General features: G+C 46.3%; 1 protein-coding gene across 10 annotated transcripts in view; it reads right to left on the bottom strand.

Annotated features, from left to right (window-relative positions):
* The window catches only part of CCDC171 (coiled-coil domain containing 171), a 220,734-nt gene that overhangs the window by 56,597 nt on the left and 139,405 nt on the right, over positions 1-24,732 (bottom strand). For all 10 annotated transcript variants that reach the window (XR_009153715.1, XM_058171431.1, XM_058171429.1 and 7 more), the window contains 2 exons: positions 21,533-21,678; positions 19,356-19,410 (listed from right to left, as the gene is read on the bottom strand). Coding sequence is in view for 9 of the 10 variants with exons in the window: in XM_058171431.1 (XP_058027414.1) it covers positions 19,356-19,410; positions 21,533-21,678 (201 nt within the window). In the remaining variant the exon portion in view is untranslated. The remainder of the gene's footprint in view (positions 1-19,355; positions 19,411-21,532; positions 21,679-24,732) is intronic.

Genomic DNA, 24,732 nt, shown 5'->3' on the forward strand with positions numbered 1-24,732 from the left:
AGTTTGAAGTATTATTTTTACTACAGAAGCGCTTTGTTTAATAGTACTGCTGTTTTCTAGTAACTATAAAATTGCTTTTGTTTTCATTTTGTTTTATTGCAGTCTCTTTGAAAGATGAGATGAAAATGAATGCAATTACTTTACAAACAGATTTTAGTATTTTAGAAAAAGTGAATTTCTGCATGTTAAAGACAAATTTAAAGTATAACTATCCATAACAACCTAAATTTGTAAATCCCAATTCATTTTAAATGTTTATTTGTGTAATATATCACAAGATGTTCTTCACTGATAAAAATGGGGGGAAAAGTAAAAAAAATTAAATACACACCCACACACGCATATACACACACATTAAATAGGAGAGCTTTAAACTCATGCTTAACTCTTTCTTTTCAAGTGGTCACTTATGAAAGTGCTTAAATTTGCCTGAATTTTGCTATACACTTTGCTTTTTCAATCTCTTCCTCTGTTTTGTTCCCCTTACTGCAAAACAATTTTGTCACACTTCTAATTTTGTAGGTATTTCCCATTCAGGTGAGTTAACATAGTAGCTGCATCCAGAGATAATACTGTGCAAAGTCTGAAACAATGGATTTATATACGGCACCTGATGAACACAGTTCAAGTCAGGATGGAATTGTTCTTTAGAATAAATCAGCCACAAATCTGTTGGGTTGTTATCATCCCTTCTTTTAATTAAATGTGCTTAGGCGAAAACATTGCCTGAAACTTCTTAGGTATTTCGCTGAACTCATCTTTGCATCAAAGAAGCACTTTTGTCACCCTTTTTAAAGCTTGCCTCCAGTTAGTGACAAGTTCATCAGTAAGAGATTTGATGTACAGTAGAGAATTTATTTGGTACTTGGAGGATGCTACTCCAGGGAGATGGTGTGAACTGGATGACCTCAGATCTCTTCCAAATTTCCTTTTCTACAATATACAGCCTTTATATTCTAGTCCAGTCCAGTCCAGCTTTTAATAATTCAGAAATGCCCAACGTGTTCAGTTAGACTTATTCCTAGGTCAGGAAGTATAGGATGGCAGTGAGAAAGCAGTATCACTGCATGATTCAGTCAACTGCATGGTTTTTTAAAAATAAATAAATAGAAAGATTGTACAAGAGTAACTATGCAATCCTATGCAAACCTTCTGGTCATAGGTCTAACTGCAACTGATTGGATTTACTTCTGAGTAGACACACATATGCTTTGCACAGTCAATGTTTCTGCCAGAATAAAAATGAGACAGTTTTCTATTATTTATCAATAGAAAATTCAATGTAATATAATTCTGCGAATTTTTTTCCAGCATATAAAACAGAGTACGGTATACTAAAGTCTGAACTCAGTTGGATGAAAGAATAATTTGATCCAGGCCCTTTTAAGCAAACACTACACACTATGCCAAAGCTATTCTGTATTTGTGGGATGTGCACAATAATTTGTCCCTGATGAACAGATTGCATTGACCTTGAGCTGGAAGTGAACCCGTGTCTGGAGAAAATAACTGCATTAACTAATTTCACAGTACTCCACACAAGGATGTTTCCTCACTTAAGGCAAAGTATACAATACCCATGAATTAAAAACAAAACAAAAAAAACCCTTCAGATTTTTTAAAAAAATTAAACCAGACAAGCTCTGGCATTAGTTACTTAGATATGTCTCAGCTAAAACAGTTAAAACACATGGATATGACATTCTGCAATATCTTTATCTTTAGTTTGCCAAGGTTTTTAAATCCCTCTTGAGCTAGAGTGCCATTTTTAGCTTGGCTAGGTCAGAATGACACTGAACGATATGAGTGATGACACACTAGGCAGCTATCTGGACAGAGATGTCATCAGCAAGCCAGCTGTGCTAACACCTGTATGTCCTGCACAATGGATCCTTGGGAACACAGATCAAGAAAATCAGGTTACTGGGGATCTAAACAAAGAAGATGCTTAAAGTATTTGCAAAATAGCTCCCTAAACAGCAAATGGGATTATTCAAAGGAAGGGAAGGAAAGAATCTCTCAATGTAATCAGCATGAGTCTATGAAAATAACATTTTTTTTCCCATTGGGATAATCTTAAGAATTAACAACAAATGTTATGCTTTCAAAATGTTGGAAAATGTTTGGTGTTTTCCTATTGGTTTCTGTACCTACTGGCCTGTTTCACTTGTGGCAGGTGGCAGGTTGGTAGGCAAAAGCCAAGAATAGGTTCAATCACCTAAGAACAGCCTCCAAAATCTGTCACTTTCCTGCCAAGGCTGTTTGAACATTTGTATTTCCAGCCCAAGTAAAAACAAGGTCATAAATCTAAAAAAAAAGTAAGGCACTATAAGAGGAATACTTAATTACAAGGCCACTAAGCTAGCATGGTGTACCGATAAACAGTGAATAAAAACAAGTACATCTGTGCATAATCTCAAATAAATAAAGTTCCCTGGCCCTTTTATTTAAACATTTTAATTCACTTAAAATTTGATTGATTTGGATGTTCTCATCTATCTGTATTCACTATGGATAATTCAAGTCTTCAACACTGCTTCAAGGTTCAATACACCGCTAAAGATACAAGTTGCACAAAATGAATACTAAAATAACACAACAGTGCCTCCATGCCGAGCACCAGAAGTAGCACCAAACAACATTTCTGTTGATACAGCTACAATTGGTGCTGACCTTTATGATAAAAGCATTATGATAAACAAGCCTGAATTATGTGGTGTGAAAATCAGCAGAATTCTTGGAATATTCTGTGCTAGAGAGCAGGAATCCTTGGGTTTTTAAATGAGTTGTTATACCTGATTCTTCAGATGAAAAAACAAACTGCCATCAAAGACAAATGGCATGTGTCCATTCTTCTCCATGTTTTGATATATAAGTGGGCAGTGCCTCCTGATTTCAGACTGTGGAAAGTAACTTTTTCAAAGATGGGCAAATAAAAATAAAGTAGATGTAATGGAATACAAATGTAATGTAGGAATCACTATTCATGAATCTATTTTCACTCTTTTACATGCATAAGTAAGGTGGTTCCCGACAAATATAATATCCAACACATACCCCCACTTTACTTTCCATACTTCTTCTAGTGATTCACTACAAGGTTTTATGTTAGGAAAAATGTTATGTTATGTTATGTTATGTTATGTTATGTTATGTTATGTTATGTTATGTTATGTTATGTTATGTTATGTTACGTTACGTTACGTTACGTTACGTTACGTTACGTTACGTTACGTTACGTTACGTTACGCTACGCTACGCTACGCTACGCTACGCTACGCTATGTTAGTTTGGTTAGGTTAGGTTAGGTTAGGTTAGGTTAGGTTAGGTTAGGTTAGGTTAGGTTAGGTTAGAATTAGGAAAAATGATATGGCCCCTCAACAAAATGGATGTTAGTTTCAGCTGATATTCCAAATTGCATCAACAGTGAGTACCAATACAGAATCTGAGTTTGCTTTATAGGCCATAAAACCATTAAGATTTGATACAAATCACATACATACAGCTAGTCCTCCACTTAGGACCACAACTGAGCCCAAAATGTATGTTGTTAAGTGAGAATTTGTTAAGTGAGTTTTGCCCCATTTTATGACGTATCTTGCAACAGTTGTTAAGTGAATCGCTGCACTTGATAAGTTAATAACCTGGTTGTTAAATGAATCTGGCTTCCCCATTGACTTTGCTTGTTAGAAAGTTGCAAAAAGCCAATCACATGAACCGAGGACGCTGCAATGGTCATAAGTATGAACCAATTGCCAGGCGTCTGAATTTTGATCACATGATCATGGGGAATGCTGCAAAGGCTGTAACTGTGAAAAACGGTCATAAGTCACTTTTTTCAGTGCCGTTGTAACTTTGAATGGTGACTAAATAAACTGTTCTAAGTTGAGGACTACCTGTACTAATTAAATTTAAAAGACTACTGCTGTTCTTCCATCCATCCAGTTACCTGTTGAATATTAATCAACTTTTGTAAGATGATGCACATTTACTTTTGAGTAGGTCTATTGGTTTCGAAGAAATTTCCTTTCAAATTAGTCACACCTTTAACTACCACGAAAAACAAGTGTCTGAAATTCATAATACGTTCTGAAGGACAAACCTCTACATCAGAAATTTTCTTCAGGAGAGAATTGAAATGTGCTTGCTGTCCCTCTATTTGAAAAGGAAATTGCTTGGATAGAATGAAAAAAGGATGAGACTTTAAAAAATGGACAGTCTTCTTGAGAAGAGGTGTCTGTTGATTCCTTTATGTTAGGTCGATTTAGGCTTTGTTTTGAGACAATGTACTAGAAGTTTTAATGACACTCTATTGTCTAGTTGTGTTTATTACATGTATTTATTGTCATAGAAAGACTGTGAGTTCAAGCCCTGCCTTAGCCATGAATGCCAGCTGGGTGACCTTGGGCCAGTCACTCGCTCTCTCAGCCCAACTCACCAAAATCCAGAAACAAATAAAAAACATATGTAAGTTCTTAACTGCAAGACTAAGGAATTATTCTCTCAAGGACCAATATAGAGACAGACACAGACTGACAGGATGCACAGCAATAAACTAAGCCGTAGAGCAGTGGTCACCAACTGGTGGTCCGTGGACTACTGGTGGTCCGTGAGAAAATTTTGGTGGTCCCCAGGAAAATTATTTGCATTTTTTTATATTGCACTAAATCAGGGGTCCTCAAACTAAGGCCCCTGGGCCGGATATGTGCAATGAATGTTTGTGTTGCTGCAAAGAGTCTCCCTCTTTGGGGACTTTTTGTGTGGGTCAGAGGGGGGCAGAAATTCCGACTTGGGGTCTGCTTCAGCCTCCTGGTGTGGGGCTTTGGGCAGAGGCTGGAGGGAAGAAGCGCTGGTGGCAAAGAGCCAGAGCGCCTTGTTCCAGTGGGACTGCATCATGGCCTGTGTTGTGACCCAGGTTCCTGGACCCAGACTCCTGGACTCGGATGATTCAGAAAATGAGGGAGAAGACCTGGCAAGCCCTGCTTCTCTTGAGCCCTCTCCCTCCCTGGCACCCACTCAGAGGGAGGGGCCGGCGGGGCCTGATTCTCCCGGGCTTTCTTCTGATTTGGCAACGCCCCAAGAACAGTTTTGGAGGGACGCAAGGTTACGAAGGCTTGATCGGCGTGCGCAGCAGCGGAAGAGTTGGGACAAAGCCAAGTCATAATTGTCATGCAGTGACATCTGCAGAGACTATAAATAGGAGGCGGGACTTCCTGGTTTTTTGTCTCGGACAAAACAATGAATTTGGCGCAAGCTAATTCATGGAGGGAAGAATATATTCGTGAGTAATTCTGGCCTTATCTATAATTTCCTCGTTATCTCCAGAAACTTGGCAGGCCCGTGGGTAGACGTGGCCAGGACATGTATCTATGTAAATAAAAGGAAAAAAAGGAAGGCCTCTGACGGACTCTTTGCTGGGAGTATTGGGGAAGGAAACAGAACATTTTGTCGAGACCTGACTAAAACATCTTCCACCAAAGATGGATCAGCAACAGGTACAGCAGCAGTTAGAGCAGCTACACGCGGCTAATCAACAGCTCCAGCAGCAAGTGGCTCACTTGGCAGGCCAACTTGCTGCCAGGAATGTGCCTGCAGCCCCCATCCTCCCTCCTCCTCCTGCCGCAAGTGCCCGATAACCGTGCGGATAAGTTTTCTGGGCAGCCTGAGATGTTCCCGACCTTCTTGGGACAGTGCCAGCTCTACATGGCTATGAGGCCGGAGGATTTCCCAGACGACCGGGCTAAGGTGGCCTTCGTGATTAACCTTCTTTCCGGCTCGGCTGCTCGATGGGCCACGCCCTCTTGCTCCAGGACAGCCCCTGCTGGCGGACCAACAGCGTTTTGGCAGCACCTCGCACCATGTATGAGGACCCGTTCGAATGCTGACGGCAACCAGGCGCCTTAAGGAACTCCGTCAAGGGAAACGCCTGCAGGAGTACATCGCGAATTTCGTCTTTGTGCCAGGACTCTGACTGGAATGATGCAGCGCTGGTGGACGCGTTCAGGAGGGACTCTCAGAGGAATTGCAAGACGAGCTGGCCCGCGTGGAGGCGCCGCGGACCCTCGACAACTTGGTGCCCCTTTGTCTCCGCCTCGATGCCCGTCTGCAGCGGCGACCGTCCCGTCGCACCCCCCGGGACCCTCCGTCGACATCTGCACCCCCACTTCCTGCACCACCAGCACCCAGGGTCGCCCCACGTTTTGTAACCGCTGCGGAAGAGCCCATGGAGTTGGGAGCGCCAGACCTCGCCTAACAGCCCAGGAGCGGAACCGAGGCGCCAAGGGGATTGTGCCTGTACTGTGGGAGCCCGCCACTACCGCTTCTTGCCCCAGAAAGCGGCGGGCACGACGCCGTCCCCGAATCACAGCGTGACCAATCGAACGGAGCAGGCCCGACCTCGGGAAACCCTAGGTCGGGCACGCATAAGCCCCCACTGGACGCTATGGAAGTAGACTCTGGGCCCCTCGGCATCTGATTCTGGACACACGGATATGGTTGGGGAACCAGTCGGACGGGCTCCAGGCGCATGCGCTGGTGGACTCAGGGCCACAACAAACTTTATGGACCAGGCCTTTGTGACCCAGTTTGCGGTCCCGTGGTTCCGTGGACCCTCCGATGCGGGTAGAGACAATTGATGGGCGAGAACTGGTGTCCGGCCCCATTAAATTCGCCACCCAGCCTTTGCGCCTGGCTATTGGGGACCATGAGGAGGCGATCCAGTTTTATGTCACGGCGGACCTTCATTTTCCCTTGGTCCTTGGGTTGGCCTGGCGGACCCACGATCCTCAGGTGGCCTGGTCGCGAACGCCATCTCTTTCCCGAGTCTGCAGTGCGTCGATCACATCCGCCACACCTGTGCCGCCAGAACGCCCCACCGCTGCCATCACCTTGCCTCCTGAGCTGACGGACTTCGCCGACGTGTTCAGCGAGAAGGAGGCGGACCGACTACCCGCATCGGCCCCTCGATTGCCCGTGGACCTTCTGCCCAACGCACCACTGCCTGTGGGACGCCTGTATTCCATGTCGGAGCCCGAGTTGGCCGCCTCAGGGACTTCCTGGACAAAAACCTGGCCCGAGGGTTCATCCGCCTTCAAAGTCCCTCTCTCGGCCCCGGTCCTCTTTGTGAAGAAGAAGACAGGGACTTGCGCCTATGCTGTGATTACCGCCGGCTAAACGCCATTACGGTGCGGAATCGCTACCCCTGCCGCTCATCCGGAGCTACTGGAAAGGTTGCGGAGGCCACGATCTTCACCAAGCTCGATCTCCGGGGCCTACAACCTGGTGCGGATACGAGAAGGAGACGAATGGAAGACGGCATTCGCACCGATACGGACACTACGAATACACTGTCATGCCATTTGGGTTGACCAATGCTCCCGCCGTTTTCAGCACTTCATGAGCGGCGTGTTCCGAGACATGTTGGATCGGTTCGTGGTTATCTACCTGACGACATCCTGATTTACTCGGTCCAGGAAAGCCACCTTCGACACGTCAGTCTGGTTCTGCAACGCTTGGGAGCAACAACTCAATGCGAAGCTGGAGAAATGCGTCTTCTTCCGGACTTCCATAGAATTCCTCGGGCATATCATCTCGCCGAGGCATAGCCATGGACCCATGTAAAGTAGAAGCTTTGTGTAGCTGGGAAGCCCTCGTCGGGTGAAGGATGTTCAGCGCCTACTGGGCTTCGCCAACTACTACCGGACCTTCATCCCGGCTTCGCCACACTGACAGCTCCACTTACCCAGCTCCTCAGGAAGAAGGTTGCATTCGGTGGGGTCCCCGCAGCAAGAAGCATTCACAGCCCTCAAGAAAGCCTTCGTCACGGAACCCGTCCTGAGGCATCCCGACCCGCTCCGGCCTTTTGTGGTGGAAACGACGCGTCCAATGTGGCTCTGGGAGCGGTGCTGCTACAGGCTCCGGCGAATGGCGGCACACTTTTTCCTGCGCTTACTACTCCGGAAACTCAACCTTCCGAGCGCAACTACACTATCTGGGAAAAGAGTTGCTGGCTATCAAGGCTGCATTCGAGGCTTGGCGACACCATCTGGAGGGCCCGACATCAGGTGGAGGTCGAGCGGACCATCGGAATCTCGAGCACCTCACCACAGCTCGGAAGTTAAACCAGCGGCAGATCCGGTGGTCGTTGTTTTGCCGGTTCAACTTCCGCGTGACCTACATTCCCAGCGGTCACAACCGGAGGGCGGATGCCCTGTCCCGCAAGCCAGAGTACCTCTGCGCCAAGGACCCCTTCCTCCACGGACAGTGCTGCGGCAGAAGCCTTGGCCGCAGCACGGGAGCCAGTGGACTTGCGGGCCCAGGTGCGAGGCGCAGCGCCAGGACGCCTGGTCGCAGCAAAGGAGGCGGAGGTGGGCCCCACGTCTCCTTGGACCTTGGAGGAGGACTTACTCAAGTTTCGGGCGATTATATGTGCCCACAGGACCACTCCGAGCCCTCGTCATGACCCAGTGCCACGACAACCCTGCAGCAGGACATTTTGGGTTCTTCAAGACCCTCCACCTGGTGACACGGACCTTTGGTGGCCCGAGTGCGGCATGATATACATGCCTACGTGACATCCTGCGTGCCGTGCCGGCAAGCCAAGACCGCCACGGGGCCCCTCCCGGCTCCTCCAGCCCTTGCCGACACCCGACAGACCCTGGGGGGCGATCTCTATGGATTTCCTGACAGACCTGCCGCCGTCCTCTGGGTTCACCACGGTGCTGGTGGTGGTGGACATGCTCACCAAGATGGCACACTTCATCCCATGCCGCGGACTGCCCACAGCCGCAAAACGCCCGTCTCTTTCTGCAGCACATCTTCCGCCTCCATGGTCTACCGGACAGGGTGGTTTCGGACCGCGGAGTTCAGTTCACAGCCCGCTTCTGGAAGAGCCTGCTGGCCGCGTTGGAGGTGCAGGTATGTCTGTCGTCATCGCACCATCCGGAGACCGACGGGGGTACAGAGAAGGTCATCGGTATACTGGAACAGTATCTCCGTTGCTTCATCAACCAGCAACAGGACAACTGGGCCGACTACCTATCTCTGGCGGAGTTTGCTTTTAACAACTCTCAGCACACCTCTACTCAGATGACCCCGTTCTTTGCCAATGTGGGTACCATCCGCGCTCTTCCCTCTGGCACCACCGGACTCTCCTGTTCCCGAAACGCAGACCTTCCTGACGGAATTGCATGCGGTCCAACAGTTGGTACGTCAGCAGCTGAATCGGGCAAAGGAGGACTACAAACGGTCCGCTGACCGCTCCCGACGGGCAACGCCCCCGCTGGCAGTTGGAGACCGGGTGTGGCTCTCCACCAAACACCTCCCGTCCGACCGGCCGGTAAAGAAGTTGGACCACCGATTCATCGGCCCGTTCCCTGTCGAGGCAGTCATCAACCCGGTAGCCTACCGACTGACCCTGCCACGATCCATGCGGATCCACCCGTTTTCACGGTCCCTTCTGGTTCCTGAGGCCACACGAGTCCCTTCGGTGCCCAACAGCACCCGTCACTGTCGCCGAGGACGGGTCGGAGGAATCTGAAGTCCACAGCGTCTGAGACTCTCGCTGGCTAAAGGGTCGTTTCCAATATTTGATCGCGTGGAAGGGATACGGGACTGATTTCTCCTGGGTAGATGCCTCCGGCGTTCATGCCCCTGACCTGGTGCAGGCCTTCCATGAGCAGAACCCAGCCCGACCGCATCGATCGTCAGCCCCGGGGGAAGGGCCCTGCGGTGAGGGATAGTGTTGTGACCCAGGTTCCTGGACCCAGACTCCTGGACTCGGATGATTCAGAAAATGAGGGAGAAGACCTGGCAAGCCCTGTTTCTCTTGAGCCCTCTCCCTCCCTGGCACCCACTCCAAGGAGGGGCACGCCTGATTCTCCCGGGCCTTCTTCTGATTTGGCAACGCCCCAAGAACAGTTTTGGAGGGACGCAAGATTACGAAGGCTTGATCGACGTGCGCAGCAGCGGAAGAGTTGGGACAAAGCCAAGTCATAATTGTCATGCAGTGACATCTGCAGAGACTATAAATAGGAGGCGGGACTTCCTGGTTTTTTGTCTCGGACAAAGCAATGAATTTGGCGCGAGCTAACTATTTCATGGAGGGAAGAATATATTCGTGAGTAATTCTGGCCTTATCTATAATTTCCTCGTTATCTCCAGAAACTTGGCAGGCCCGTGGGTAGACGTGGCCAGGACATGTATCTATGTAAATAAAAGGGAAAAAAAAGGAAGGCCTCTGACGGACTCTTTGCTGGGAGTATTGGGGGAAGGGAAACAGAACATTTTGTCCGAGACCTGACTAAAACATCTTCCACCAAAGATGGATCAGCAGCAGGTACAGCAGCAGTTAGAGCAGCTACACGCGGCTAATCAACAGCTCCAGCAGCAAGTGGCTCACTTGGCAGGCCAACTTGCTGCCAGGAATGTGCCTGCAGCCCCCCCCCATCCTCCCACTCCTCCTCCTCGTCGCAAGTGCCCGATAACCGTGCCGGATAAGTTTTCTGGGCAGCCTGAGATGTTCCCGACCTTCTTGGGACAGTGCCAGCTCTACATGGCTATGAGGCCAGAGGATTTCCCAGACGACCGGGCTAAGGTGGCCTTCGTGATTAACCTTCTTTCCGGCTCGGCTGCTCGATGGGCCACGCCTCTTGCTCCAGGACAGCCCCTGCTGGCGGACCAACAGCGTTTTGGCAGCACCCTCGCACCATGTGAGGACCCGTTCGAATGCTGGCGGCAACCAGGCGCCTTAAGGAACTCCGTCAAGGAAACGCCCCTGCAGGAGTACATCGCGAATTGCGTCTTTTGTGCCAGGACTCTGACTGGAATGATGCAGCGCTGGTGGGCCAGCGTTCAGGAGGGACTCTCAGAGGAATTGCAAGGCGAGCTGGCCCGCGTGGGCGCGCGGACCCTCGACAACTTGGTGCCTTTGTCTCCGCCTCGATGCCCGTCTGCAACGGCGACCGTCCGTCGCACCCCGGGACCCTCCGTCGACATCTGCACCCACTTCCTGCACCACCAGCACCCAGGGTCGCCCACGTTTTGTAACCACTGCGGAAGAGCCCATGGAGTTGGGCGGCCAGACCTCGCCTAACAGCCCAGGAGCGGAACCGGGCGCCAAGGGGATTGTGCCTGTACTGTGGGAGCCCGGCCGCCGCCGCTTCTTGCCCCAAGCGAAGTGGGGCACGCGCCGGTCCCGAATCACAGCGTGACCAATCGGAAGCGGGCAGGCCCGACCTCGGGAAACCCTAGGTCGGGCACGTACTAAGCCCCCACTGGACGTTGCGGAAGTAGACTCTGGGCCCCCTCGGCATCTGATTCTGGACACACGGATATGGTTGGGGAACCAGTCGGACGGGCTCCAGGCGCATGCGCTGGTGGACTCAGGGGCCACAACAAACTTTATGGACCAGGCCTTTGTGACCCAGTTTGCGGTCCCCGTGGTTCCGGTGGACCCTCCGATGCGGGTAGAGACAATTGATGGACGAGAACTGGTGTCCGGCCCCATTAAATTCGCTACCCCCTGCCGCTCATCCCGGAGCTACTGGAAAGGTTGCGGGAGGCCACGATCTTCACCAAGCTCGATCTCCGGGGGGCCTACAACCTGGTGCGGATACGAGAAGGAGACGAATGGAAGACGGCATTCGGCACCCGATACGGACACTACGAATACACTGTCATGCCATTTGGGTTGACCAATGCTCCCGCCGTTTTTCAGCACTTCATGAACGACGTGTTCCGAGACATGTTGGATCGGTTCGTGGTTATCTACCTCGACGACATCCTGATTTACTCGGTCCAGGAAAGCCACCTTCGACACGTCAGTCTGGTTCTGCAACGCTTGGAGCAACAACTCAATGCGAAGCTGGAGAAATGCGTCTTCTTCCGGACTTCCATAGAATTCCTCGGGCATATCATCTCGCCCGAGGCATAGCCATGGACCCATGTAAAGTAGAAGCTTTGTGTAGCTGGGAAGCCCTCGTCGGGTGAAGGATGTTCAGCGCCTACTGGGCTTCGCCAACTACTACGGACCTTCATCCCGGGCTTCGCCACACTGACAGCTCCACTTACCCAGCTCCTCAGGAAGAAGGTTGCATTCGGTGGGGTCCCCGCAGCAAGAAGCATTCACAGCCCTCAAGAAAGCCTTCGTCACGGAACCCGTCCTGAGGCATCCCGACCCGCTCCGGCCTTTGTGGTGGAAACGGACGCTCAATGTGGCTCTGGGAGCGGTGCTGCTACAGGCTCCGGCAGATGGCACACTTTTCCCTCGCTTACTACTCCGGAAACTCAACCCTTCCGGCGCAACTACACTATCTGGGAAAAGAGTTGCTGGCTATCAAGGCTGCATTCGAGGCTTGGCGACACCATCTGGAGGGGCCCGACATCAGGTGGAGGTCGAGCGGACCATCGGAATCTCGAGCACCTCACCACAGCTCGGAAGTTGAACCAGCGGCAGATCCGGTGGTCGTTGTTTTGCCGGTTCAACTTCCGCGTGACCTACATTCCCAGCGGTCACAACCGGAGGGCGGATGCCCTGTCCGCAAGCCAGAGTACCTCTGCGCCAAGGACCCCTTCCTCCACGGACAGTGCTGCCGGCAGAAGCCTTGGCGCAGCACAGGAGCCAGTGGACTTGCGGGCCCAGGTGCGAGGCGCAGCGCCAGGACGCCTGGTCGCAGCAAAGGAGAGCGGAGGTGGGCCCCACGTCTCCTTGGACCTTGGAGGAGGACTTACTCAAGTTTCGGGCGATTATATGTGCCCACAGGACCACTCCGAGCCTCGTCATGACCCAGTGCCACGACAACCCTGCAGCAGGACATTTTGGGTTCTTCAAGACCCTCCACCTGGTGACACGGACCTTTTGGTGGCCCAGTGCGGCATGATATACATGCCTCGTGACATCCTGCGTACCGTGCCGGCAAGCCAAGACCGCCACGGGGCCCCTCCCGGCTCCTCCAGCCCTTGCCGACACCCGACAGACCCTGGGGCGATCTCTATGGATTTCCTGACAGACCTGCCGCCGTCCTCTGGGTTCACCACGGTGCTGGTGGTGGTGGACATGCTCACCAAGATGGCACACTTCATCCCATGCCGGACTGCCCACAGCCGCAAAACGCCCGTCTCTTTCTGCAGCACATCTTCCGCCTCCATGGTCTACGGACAGGGTGGTTTCGGACATGAGTTCAGTTCACAGCCCGCTTCTGGAAGAGCCTGATGGCGCGTTGGAGGTGCAGGTATGTCTGTCGTCATCGCACCATCCGGAGACCGGCGGGGTACAGAGAAGGTCATCGGTATACTGGAACAGTATCTCCGTTGCTTCATCAACCAGCAACAGGACAACTGGGCCGACTACCTGTCCCTGGCGGAGTTTGCTTTAACAACTCTCAGCACACCTCTACTCAGATGACCCGTTCTTTGCCAATGTGGGTACCATCCGCGCTATGCTATGCTATGCTACGCTATGCTACGCTATGCTACGCTATGCTACGCTATGCTATGCTATGCTATGCTATGCTATGCTATGCTATGCTATGCTATGCTATGCTATGCTATGCTATGCTATGCTACGCTACGCTATGTTAGTTTGGTTAGGTTAGGTTAGGTTAGGTTAGGTTAGGTTAGGTTAGGTTAGGTTAGGTTAGAATTAGGAAAAATGATATGGCCCCTCAAACAAAATGGATGTTAGTTTCAGCTGATATTCCAAATTGCATCAACAGTGAGTACCAATACAGAATCTGAGTTTGCTTTATAGGCCATAAAACCATTAAGATTTGATACAAATCACATACATACAGCTAGCCCTCCACTTAGGACCACAACTGAGCCCAAAATGTATGCTGTTAAGTGAGAATTTGTTAAGTGAGTTTTGCCCCATTTTATGACGTATCTTGCAACAGTTGTTAAGTGAATCGCTGCACTTGATAAGTTAATAACCTGGTTGTTAAATGAATCTGGCTTCCCCATTGACTTTGCTTGTTAGAAAGTTGCAAAAAGCCGATCACATGAATCCAGGACGCTGCAATGGTCATAAGTATGAACCAGTTGCCAGGTGTCTGAATTTTGATCACATGATCATGGGGAATGCTGCAAAGGCTGTAACTGTGAAAAACAGTCATAAGTCACTTTTTTCAGTGCCGTTATAACTTTGAATGGTGACTAAATAAACTGTTCTAAGTTGAGGACTACCTGTACTAGTTAAATTTAAAAGACTACTGCTCTTCTTCCATCCATCCAGTTACCTGTTGAATATTTATCAACTTTTGTAAGATGATGCACATTTACTTTTGAGTAGGTCTATTGGTGTCGAAGAAATTTCCTTTCAAATTAGTCACACCTTTAACTACCACGAAAAACAAGTGTCTGAAATTCATAATACGTTCTGAAGGACAAACCTCTACATCAGAAATCTGGAACACTTTTCTTCAGGAGAGAATTGAAATGTGCTTGCTGTCCCTCTATTTGAAAAGGAAATTGCTTGGATAGAATGAAAAAAGGATGAGACTTTAAAAAATGGACAGTCTTCTTGAGAAGAGGGGTCTGTTGATTCCTTTATGTTAGGTCGATTTAGGCTTTGTTTTGAGACAATGTACTAGAAGTTTTAATGACACTCTATTGTCTAGTTGTGTTTATTACATGTATTTATTGTTATAGAAAGACTGTGAGTTCAAGCCCTGCCTTAGCCATGAATGCCAGCTGGGTGACCTTGGGCCAGTCACTCGCTCTCTCAGCCCAACTCACCAAAATCCAGAAACAAATAAAAAACATACGTAAGTTCTTAACTGCAAGACTAAGGAATTATTCTCTCAAGGACCAATATAGAGACAGACACAGACTGACAGGATGCACAGCAATAAACTAAGCTGTAGAGCAGTGGTCACCAACTGGTGGTCCGTGGACTACTGGTGGTCCGTGAGAAAATTTTGGTGGTCCCCAGGAAAATTATTTGCATTTTTTTATATTGCACTAAATCAGGGGTCCTCAAACTAAGGCCCCTGGGCTGGATATGTGCAATGAATGTTTGTGTTGCTGCAAAGAGTCTCCCTCTTTGGGGACTTTATGTGTGGGTCAGAGGGGGGCAGAAATTCCGACGGGGTCTGCTTCAGCCTCCTGGTGTGGGGCTTTGGGCAGAGGCTGGAGGGAAGCACCGCTGGTGGCAAAGAGCCAGAGCGCCTTGTTCCAGTGGGACTGCATCGTGGCCTGGAACTGGCTGACCATCTCAGCCTGCTGAGCTGCCAGGTGCCGGTACCTGGTCTTGCACTCTCGCAGGTCTTCCCTCTGCTTGGAAAGCCTATACTCATAGTCCTCAGTGAGGTGCTTCTGTTGAGCTCCTTCTCAGTCAGATCAAATTTGAACTGAGTTGTTTTGCCAACTCTTTTTCGTGGTGGCTGCTTAGCTCCAACAACTGCTTTCTGTTGGGGCCCTAAAGAGCCCAGGTGGGTAGGTAAGGAGTGCCGAGTAGAGGCTGGCAAGGTGCCCCCCGACATGAGTGACATTAATAATAATAATAATAATATTTTTATTTATAGACCGTCCTTCTCCCAAAGGACTCAGGGCGGTGTACAGCCACAAATAAAATACAGAAAGAAAACAACAATACAAAACTAAAAACAACCCTTAAAAAACATATTTAATTTGGCTACTTATAGATAAAAATATTCCCTCTAAAATTTACTAAAAATTTAAAACCCATAAATCAATTTAATAATATAAAATTTAAGCGAGTCCAGCAAGACGAAATAAGTAGGTTTTAAGTTCGCGGCGGAAGGTCCTAAGGTCAGGTATTTGTCGGAGTCCAGGGGGAAGCTCGTTCCATAGGGTAGGAGCCCCCACCGAAGGCCCTCCTGGGGCCAGCCGACATTGCTTGGCTGACGGCACCCTGAGGAGCCCCTCTCTGTGAGAGCGCACCGGTCGTTGGGAGATAGACATTGGCAGTAGACGGTCCCGTAGGTATCCCGGTCCTAAGCCATGGAGCGCTTTAAAGGTAGTAACTAACACCTTGAAGCGCACCCGGAAGACAACAGGCAGCCAGTGCAGTCTGCGCAGGATAGGTGTTACATGGGAGCTCCGAACTGCTCCCTCAATAACCCGTGCAGCCGCATTCTGAACTAGCTGGAGTCTCCGGGTGCTCTTCAAGGGGAGCCCCATGTAGAGAGCATTGCAATAGTCCAGACGAGAGGTAACGAGAGCATGAGTGACCGTGCATAGGGCATCCCGGTCCAGGAAAGGGCGCAACTGGCGGATCAGGCGACCCTGATAGCTCTCCTGGAGACGGCTGTCAAATGGTCTTCGAAAGACAGCTGCCCATCCAGGAGCACGCCCAAGTTGCGCACCCTTTCCATCGGGGCCAATGACTCACCCCCAACAGACAGCCGCGGCTGCAGCTGACTGTACCGGGGTGCCAGCATCCACAGCCACTCCGTCTTGGAGGGATTAAGTTTGAGCCTATTCCTCCCCATCCAGACCTGTACGGCCTTCAGACACAGGGACAGTACTTCGATAGCTTCGTTGGGGTGGCCTGGGGTGGAAAAGTACAGCTGCGTGTCATCAGCGTACAGTTGGTATCTCACCCCAAAACCACTGATGATCTCACCCAGTGGCTTCATATAGATGTTGAACAGGAGAGGCGAGAGAATCGATCCCTGCGGCACCCCACACATGAGGCACCTCGGAGTCGATCTCTGCCCCCCTGTCAACACTGTCTGCGTCCGGTAAGAGAGGTAGGAGGAGAACCACCGATAAATGGTGCCTCCCACTCCCAAACTCTCCAACCGGTGCAGCAAGATACCATGGTCGATGGTATCAAAAGCCGCTGAGAGGTCTAATAGGACCAGGGCAGAGGAGTAACCCTTATCCCTGGCCCTCCAGAGATCATCCACCAATGCGACCAAAGCCGTCTCCGTACTGTATCCGGGCCAGAAGCTGGACTGGAATGGGTCTAGATAGACGGTTTCATCCAGGTACTGGGGTAGCTGACATGCCACCACACTCTCTACAACCTTCACCGTGAAGCGAAGATTGGAGACCGGACGATAATTTCCTAAAACAGCCGGGTCCAGGGAAGGCTTCTTGAGGAGAGGTCTCACCACCGCCTCTTTCAAGGCAGCGGGAAAGATCCCCTCCTGCAGAGAAGCATTAATAATCCCCTGGAGCAAGCCTCGTGTCACCTCCTGTGTGGCCAGCACCAACCAGGAGGGGCACGGTTCCAGTAAACATGTGGTGGCATTCAGTCTTCCCAGCAACCTGTCCATGTCCTTGGGAGTCACAGGGTCAAAATCATCCCAAACCACCTCAACAAGACGGGTCTCGGAACTCTCGTCTGGATCTACCCAATTTTGATCCAATCCGTCCCGAAGCTGAATGATTTTATCGTATAGATAACTGTTAAACTCCTCGGCACGCCCTTGTAGGGGGTCCTCCCGCCCCTCCTGTTGAAGGAGAGAACGGGTCACCCGAAACAGGGCGGCCGGGCGGTTATCTGCCGACGCAATGAGGGAGGAAACGTAGGAACGTTTCGTATCCCTCAGTGCCACTAGGTAGGTCCTGCTATAGGACCTAACTAGTGTCCGGTCAGCCTCAGAATGGCTGGATCTCCAGACACTCTCTAGGCGTCTTCTCCGGCGTTTCATCTCCCTCAGCTCCTCGGAGAACCAAGGAGCTGGTTGAACATTGAGTTGGCCACGCCTACCCAGTCACATGACCATTTTGCCATGCCCACCCAGCCGGTCATTAGGCAGATCATATTAGTGGTCCACAGAATTTAAAATTATGAATTTAGTGGTCCCTGAGGTCCGAAAGGTTGGTGACCCCTACTGTAGAGAATAAACTGCATGGAGGGCTTTAAACAATATAACTCAACCTAGTAACTCCAGACTGCTAGAACTTCAGTTCCCAGAATCCATAGCCAGTGTGATTATTTGGTTGGGTACTAGGAATTCAGAGAGTGGTAAACTGAAGGCTAGATTAGAACCAGGGAAAGAAGGAAAGGTCACCAAATCCAAAGAGAATGAGAAACTCATCCTCAACTGAATAGTTTGGCAAAAAAGATTAATGTTCATTTCACTCAAAAATGTAAGCCACTGTGTTAAATAAGCATTGTAAGGCTCTGCTAAGCTGGCTAAGACATTTTAAACAGTTATTTGAGCTCCCCAAATTCTAGCACAGCTCATCTTAGAGGGCAAATGATTAAAGAATTGGTCTGAGATTATTTCTGAAGTATGCCTTCTTAATGTTCTCTTGGCTTTTCATTTACATGTGATACAGAATTTATCACATGTAAATATTACAATAAATAAAGGAGCATGTGCCAATGCACTCGTGCACAGGGACATGGTAGATTGGCTACTCTGGCTCCCTCAAGGTGCAGCCTCCTAAGCTCTTCCACTGCAATCTGTGTGAGGTGGGAGGGATTGGCATTGTATCATATCCCTTTGTGTGTGCATGCGAGCATAGGTGTAAATACGTGCTCCTGTACTGGAAAGAGCCACAAATTCTTTTCTGAACAGTAAAGACTGAAAGTAATTTGCTCATTTGATGTGATGAAACTGACAGCAACATTAGTGATCCAAAACCCAGAGATATCTTACTGTTGTCACTCTCCACATCACATGTTGTATTTGATCCAATTTATTTAACTCAAAAGGATGGAGTCATTTAAGGAACATCCATTTGGAAAACATCTGTTGTATGCTCATATTTTCCGTCTTATGTGTGTATGTATGTGACAGTGTGTGTGAGAAAAGAAGCAGCAGCATGGTCAAAATATCAGTGTCAGCTGTTGCTGCAGATTAGATTAGTTCATTCTTTCGTTTTTGCTAACTTTACTTGGTCAGTGTTTTTCTAGATACAAATAAAAACCTATGCATGTGACATTTATATTATATAGTTCCCTTCCATTCCTTCGGTTTTGTTTTTAATATTTAAATGACTTACCAAAGCATACAGAATCTGCGCTGTGATGGGTTTTTTAAAAAATGAAACATTAGCTATAAAGTCACCCCCCGCTCACACACACACACATACACACACATGTTCTTGCAAGCAATCTGGCAATTCAGGCCAGAAAAGTAACTGACTAAAATATTAATGCATACTATTATTTAGGGGGTTTTTGTACAATAAAACAGTGAGATAGTATTACCACAAAAATTTAGAGAGAGTGTATTTTCTAAATTTTTAATTGTAAAAACAGATCTATTTGCTAGCATATGATAGTGAGAACTTTTCTGTATGTATTATTATTTTACAATTATATTTCTCATTCCATTAACATTTTCTAGCAGAAAAAGCAGTATCAAAGTACAATTGCTTGAAATACAACTATATTAGTAGATGATGAAGCGTTATCAAAAAATATTACTTACATTTTGAAAGATAGATTCCACTGATTTCATATGACTAACAATTAATTCTTTGTCTCTGTTGAATGAATAAAAAGATCATGTTCTTATTGCCATTTTACTTTTAAAGTTTTATTTTGTTGCTTTTATTCTTATAGTCTCTATTTTTTATAATGAATATTTTAGTTAGTTACCTATCATTTCCATTATAAATTTAATTTTTATTTGTATGGTATTTCTTTGAACAGGAAGCTGAGAGCAGATAACATGTTTATATATGACATTTATCATTACCTTTGCCCCAAGGTTTGTTGTCTTCAGGTAATTTCAGTGGCATATACAAAAATGTTTAGCTGAGTTAACTATAAAGTAACTAGCACAAGCAATAATTTCCATTCTTTTTCTGCTGCTTCAGAATCAACTCTATGTTTCTTGTATACGGTTGATTGTTATCAGGTCTAGTTTATAAAAGGTATCAGAGATAGTACTGGAAGGAACGACTGTCTTTCTAAGTTTTGTTACTGAACTTTTGCATATGCTTCCAGAAGTTCAGAAAATGTTTCTTATGGTTGAAAAAATTCTAGAATTCTCTACACATACAAATCAATAAGAATTTTTGAGGATAAAAAATGCTCGTTTTATCATCCCAATCCATGAGTTAAACACATAAGCAAAAAACCCACCCTGTCAGATTGATGCAGTGGCTGTATAACCTCAATTTGCTTGGCACCTTTGAAAGAACTAGAACAATATGGGAACAGCTAGATCAAAACAATCCATTTTGTCCAGATGAAGAAATTTTTCTACCTTCGAATATTTTTCACTCATAGGCTATTTGGTGGAACACAAAGTTGAAAGTCTCTGGAAACCTTGTAGCATCTTCTGGGTGCTAGTATGTTGGTACATATATATAACCACTAGATTTCTACATGGTCTATGATTCAAAATTATGGGCTAACATAATTTTGATTATGTTTATCTCATGCAGTTTTTATCTGCACTAATCTTTAGAGGTACGTCTTCTTACACGATTAAATCTCAAGAAAAACCTGCCACAAGGAACATATCTAAAAGGCTATTTTGTCTGTGTCAATGTTAGCTTAAAAATTGCTGGTTTTGTCGTGTATGAAAGCTATGCTGTGTACCTTCTGGTATACAGTGTTTTGATTACCCTAGAAGAATGATGGGCTATTATTTGCTTTTTCTATGCATTTATTACTTGCAAATTCTGAACTTTTAGTCAAGAGATACATGAATGACTGTACTTGTGTGCTGTTACAACCTCAGGGCCAGTGTGTACTTGTAGGTACATGAGTATTTTGATGCATGTGCTGTACTGTTCAACTATCATATATACCAGCGGTTCTCAACCTGTGGGTCGCGACCCCGTTGGGGGTCGAATGACGATTTGCCAGGGGTCGCCTAAGACCATCGGAAATATGGGAAGTATACTTGCGAGTCGAAGAATCGTGCTCCAATGGTTGACTCCACAAGCCAGCTGCAGGCTCTTCAAATTGCTAGCCAAATTTGGCTTCAGGCACGATGAATTAAAAAAGAGAGAAATCTTTGCTCTGATGTCTCCCTCTCAAGCCAGCTGCAATCACTCCCAATTGCTAGCCTAATCTGGCTTCAGGCGCGATAAACTTAATAGGGGAGGAGTCTCCGCTTTAATGCCTCCATCCTCAAGGCAATCGAAAGGAGTTCAGATCGCTAGCCAATACGGCTTCAGGCATGATAAATTCAAAAAGCAGTTTGCCGCTTTTTTTCCCTTTCTGCGGTTGGGGTCGCCACATCGTGGGGAATTGTATTAAAGGTGTCGCAGCACTATACAGGTTGAGAACCACTGATATATACCATCATATACTAACGTCTCTTCCCATCAAAACCACTTTGACCTTTGGTCAGATGGTTCGCTCAACTCAGGTAGACCTTCGGGGTAAAACTCAAGCTTTACCCCTGTTCATGCTTCTGTTGATCACACCTCGTCCGGAGGACATTGAAATGATTGAAAAGGGCCATTAATATGTTGAACTAAGTTCTTTCTCTTCAAGAGGATCTTTTACTACCATTTCAAAGAGTAGGCAGCTGTACTTTTTGTTTTCCAGCGCTGCATTATCCAGGACTAAAAAATCCTTTGCATGAAAGTAAGAATTGATCTTTTGTCTGTTTCAAGTGATCTCCCCAAGGCCCCCCGTGCTCACTTGGCTGCCATGCGGAGGGCACTCTCTGCATCATGGATGCTCTCTTCCAGCCGACGCTTGTCCTGCTCCAGCTGGGTAAGATGTCTATTGAGCTGACGCAAAGATTGATCTTTTCTTCTCAGCTCCATCTTTGCCTCGGAGAGACTCTGAGAGCAGACAGAAAACAGAGTTACTTGTCAGCTCTGATAATTAACTTCAATTTATGCCATAGGCTATTAAACAAAGAGGAATACAGACTGACTGTGAAATAGATTGGGGCTATTTTCAAAGAAAAAATAGCACTGGGTTCCTCTTAAAACATCCAGAACATTGCAGATTTAACTGCTTTATATTAATAATAAAAACAAGAAGTGTCCCGAACTGTATACGAACCCGTATACGATAAAAGCGTTCCATAAATATATACGTATTATCTTTGAAAAATATAACCTTACAGTAATTCATATAAAAGACTTGTTTGCATTTTGCATGCAAAGTTGTTTAATCGTTCATTAATGAACGACTGGGGTTGTTCGTAGGGTTCATTAATGTGAATTAAAAGAAGAATTATGCTGGATTGCACCAAAGGGCCGAGTAGTCCAAGATTCTGGTCCAAGAGCAAAAGTTAGATTTTATGGGAAGCCTACACAAAGTACTCTCCCACAGCAAAGAGCATCTGGATCCATAGGTGGAAAGACAAAGAAAATTGCTGCTTGGAAAAGCAGGAAATAAAAGAAGCAATTGAAAAAGAAACACCTACATATCCTACAGCTCTTTTAACTGTTCAGTAAAGTTCCAATTATAAACATTACGATATGCACATTTTTGTCATTTTTCAAAATGGATTGCAGAGTTTCTCTTCCTTCAAGGTTGCTCCAGGATAGGCTCTAATAGTCAATGCTTCAACTAGAAAATTAGTTCAGATGGATAAAATACAAACTGTTTCCCAAAGGAGGAATGACTAAACAACTTTGCATGCAAAATGCAAACAAGTCTTTTATATGAATCGCTGTAAGGTTATATTTTTCAAAGACTTCTGAACTGCTGTGGTACAATTTCAATTCAAAGCTTCTTTTTATTTGGCTTTCTCAAGTATTGGATAGTCTGACAATTGTTACAGAGATTCTTCTAACGTCAGCACAATATTTGCTTCTTGGTAATATGGTTTCCTCCGTATGGCATTTATACTTACTTGCAGGAAGAGGTAATTTCTAAAAATGCTTTTTCATAAATGAATTTTATTTCTACTACTATGTTGATTAGTAAAGGTTTTCTGTGGCTGGAATAAATTCCTATATGCTTTGTGGACAAATTAAAAAGTTTCATAATGGAGCCAGGAATTGTACTGTATATGCTACCAGCAATATGTGAAAAGCTGGCATTGTACTGAATGTCTAGGAAATCTATAGAATGCGTGACATTTTTAGGAAAAGTATGAAAAGACTGTTATTATAATATGCTATATACTTTCCCTAGGCATTGTATAGAATACCTAGGCATTATGCAGATTGACAAGAACTATTTTGACAAAGTATGAAAGGAGAGTCAGGAAAAGGGTTTAGGTTAGGGTTAGGCTAGCTCTAACCCTTTATTGAAAAGACATATATGAAAATGAAGGACAAAATGTGAAATAAAGTACAGGATTTTCTTATTGGGGGAAAAAAAATCCAAGAGAAAAAGACTAGTATTGACCTACTTGGTGCAAGAAGGAAGTCTAGAATACAATTTTAACAGGAATATTTTTTACTTCGCCAGTTTTCCTTTCGCCATTGCATAGAATGCCTAGGCAATATGTGAAATATTAAGCGTGTCATACTTTGACCTCCTATTTTGGGCATTTTATAGATTTCCTACGCATTCCATCAAATCCCTAATTTCACATGCTGATGGTAACAATACAAATATTTATGGTGCTTTGCAAATCCTTCTAACAATTTTTTTCTGAGAATCTAAAAAGTCAGGACGCAAAATAAATAAATAAATAAAAATGGAATACTAATTTTCCAGAAAGACTGAGTATGCATACGCTTCCAAAATTCAACAGATCAATAGACATTCAAAAGCCCTATACAGATTATTTCAAATACCTGGGAAGCAGAGGAATGATCCCATTTCACATTTGAAAGATGAATACTTACCTGAAAGGACATTTCACCTCTAAATTCATGAATAAAGAACCACAATCCAAGATTCTTTCCTTATAGGAATCATTACTCTGAAATACTTTAGACTACTATATACGGTTTGCAATTTGATCTAGTGTACACAATAGGATCTTTTGACATTTTAAAACATGATCCCCCCCCCCCCCGGGCATTCCTGCCATTTTCTCGCAGGTGTACATGGGACAGGGAATCTTCCTGCAGACAAGGAGTAAGAGTATTAGTTGGGGCTGGGTATCACTGGCATGCAAATGATAACCAGCTTTCCTTCTTTCTTGTTCTAAAATTCAGATGAGACATTATTGGATCAGTATATTGGATGGGCTGAAGAAAGGACCAATATACCAAAAATGAATCCTGTTAAGATAGAAGTGCTCTGAATTGGTACCTTGCAAATCCAGGAACTGGTGGTGTCTTTAATATGTTTACACTCATACAGATGCATAGCCTTGGTGTTTGATGTTAGGACACCAGTGAATAATAGAATAGAATAGAATAGAATTTTTATTGGCCAAGTGTGATTGGACACACAAGGAATTTGTCTTGGTGCATATGCTCTCAGTGTACATAAAAGAAAAGATACGTTCATCAAGGTACAACATTTACAACACAATTGATGGTCAATATATCAATATAAATCATAAGGATTGCCAGCAACAAGTTATAGTCATACAGTCATAAGTGGAAAGAGATTGGTGATGGGAACTATGAGAAGATTAAAGTGACTTACAACCAGTGTCCTTGCTTACAACCATCACAACACTCCACAGCACTCAGGTTATCAAAATTCAGGTGCTTAGCAACTGGCATGTATTTACAACAGTTGTAGAGTCCTGGAGTCACATTATCGCCATTTGCTACCTTCCCAGGAATTCCCAACAAAATCAATTGGAGGAAGTTAAATTGACTTAATGGCCCAGTGAGTCACTGAACAACTGCAGCAAAAGAGATCGTAAATTCATGTGCAATTCATTTAATGACTGCATCATTTAGTGACAGAAGTTCCAGCCCCAACTGTGGTCATGAATTGAGGACTATCTGTAGAGGCCACCATTATTG

The sequence above is a fragment of the Ahaetulla prasina genome, chromosome 2 (assembly GCF_028640845.1).
Source record: "Ahaetulla prasina isolate Xishuangbanna chromosome 2, ASM2864084v1, whole genome shotgun sequence".
Classification (NCBI taxonomy): Eukaryota; Metazoa; Chordata; class Lepidosauria; order Squamata; family Colubridae; genus Ahaetulla; species Ahaetulla prasina.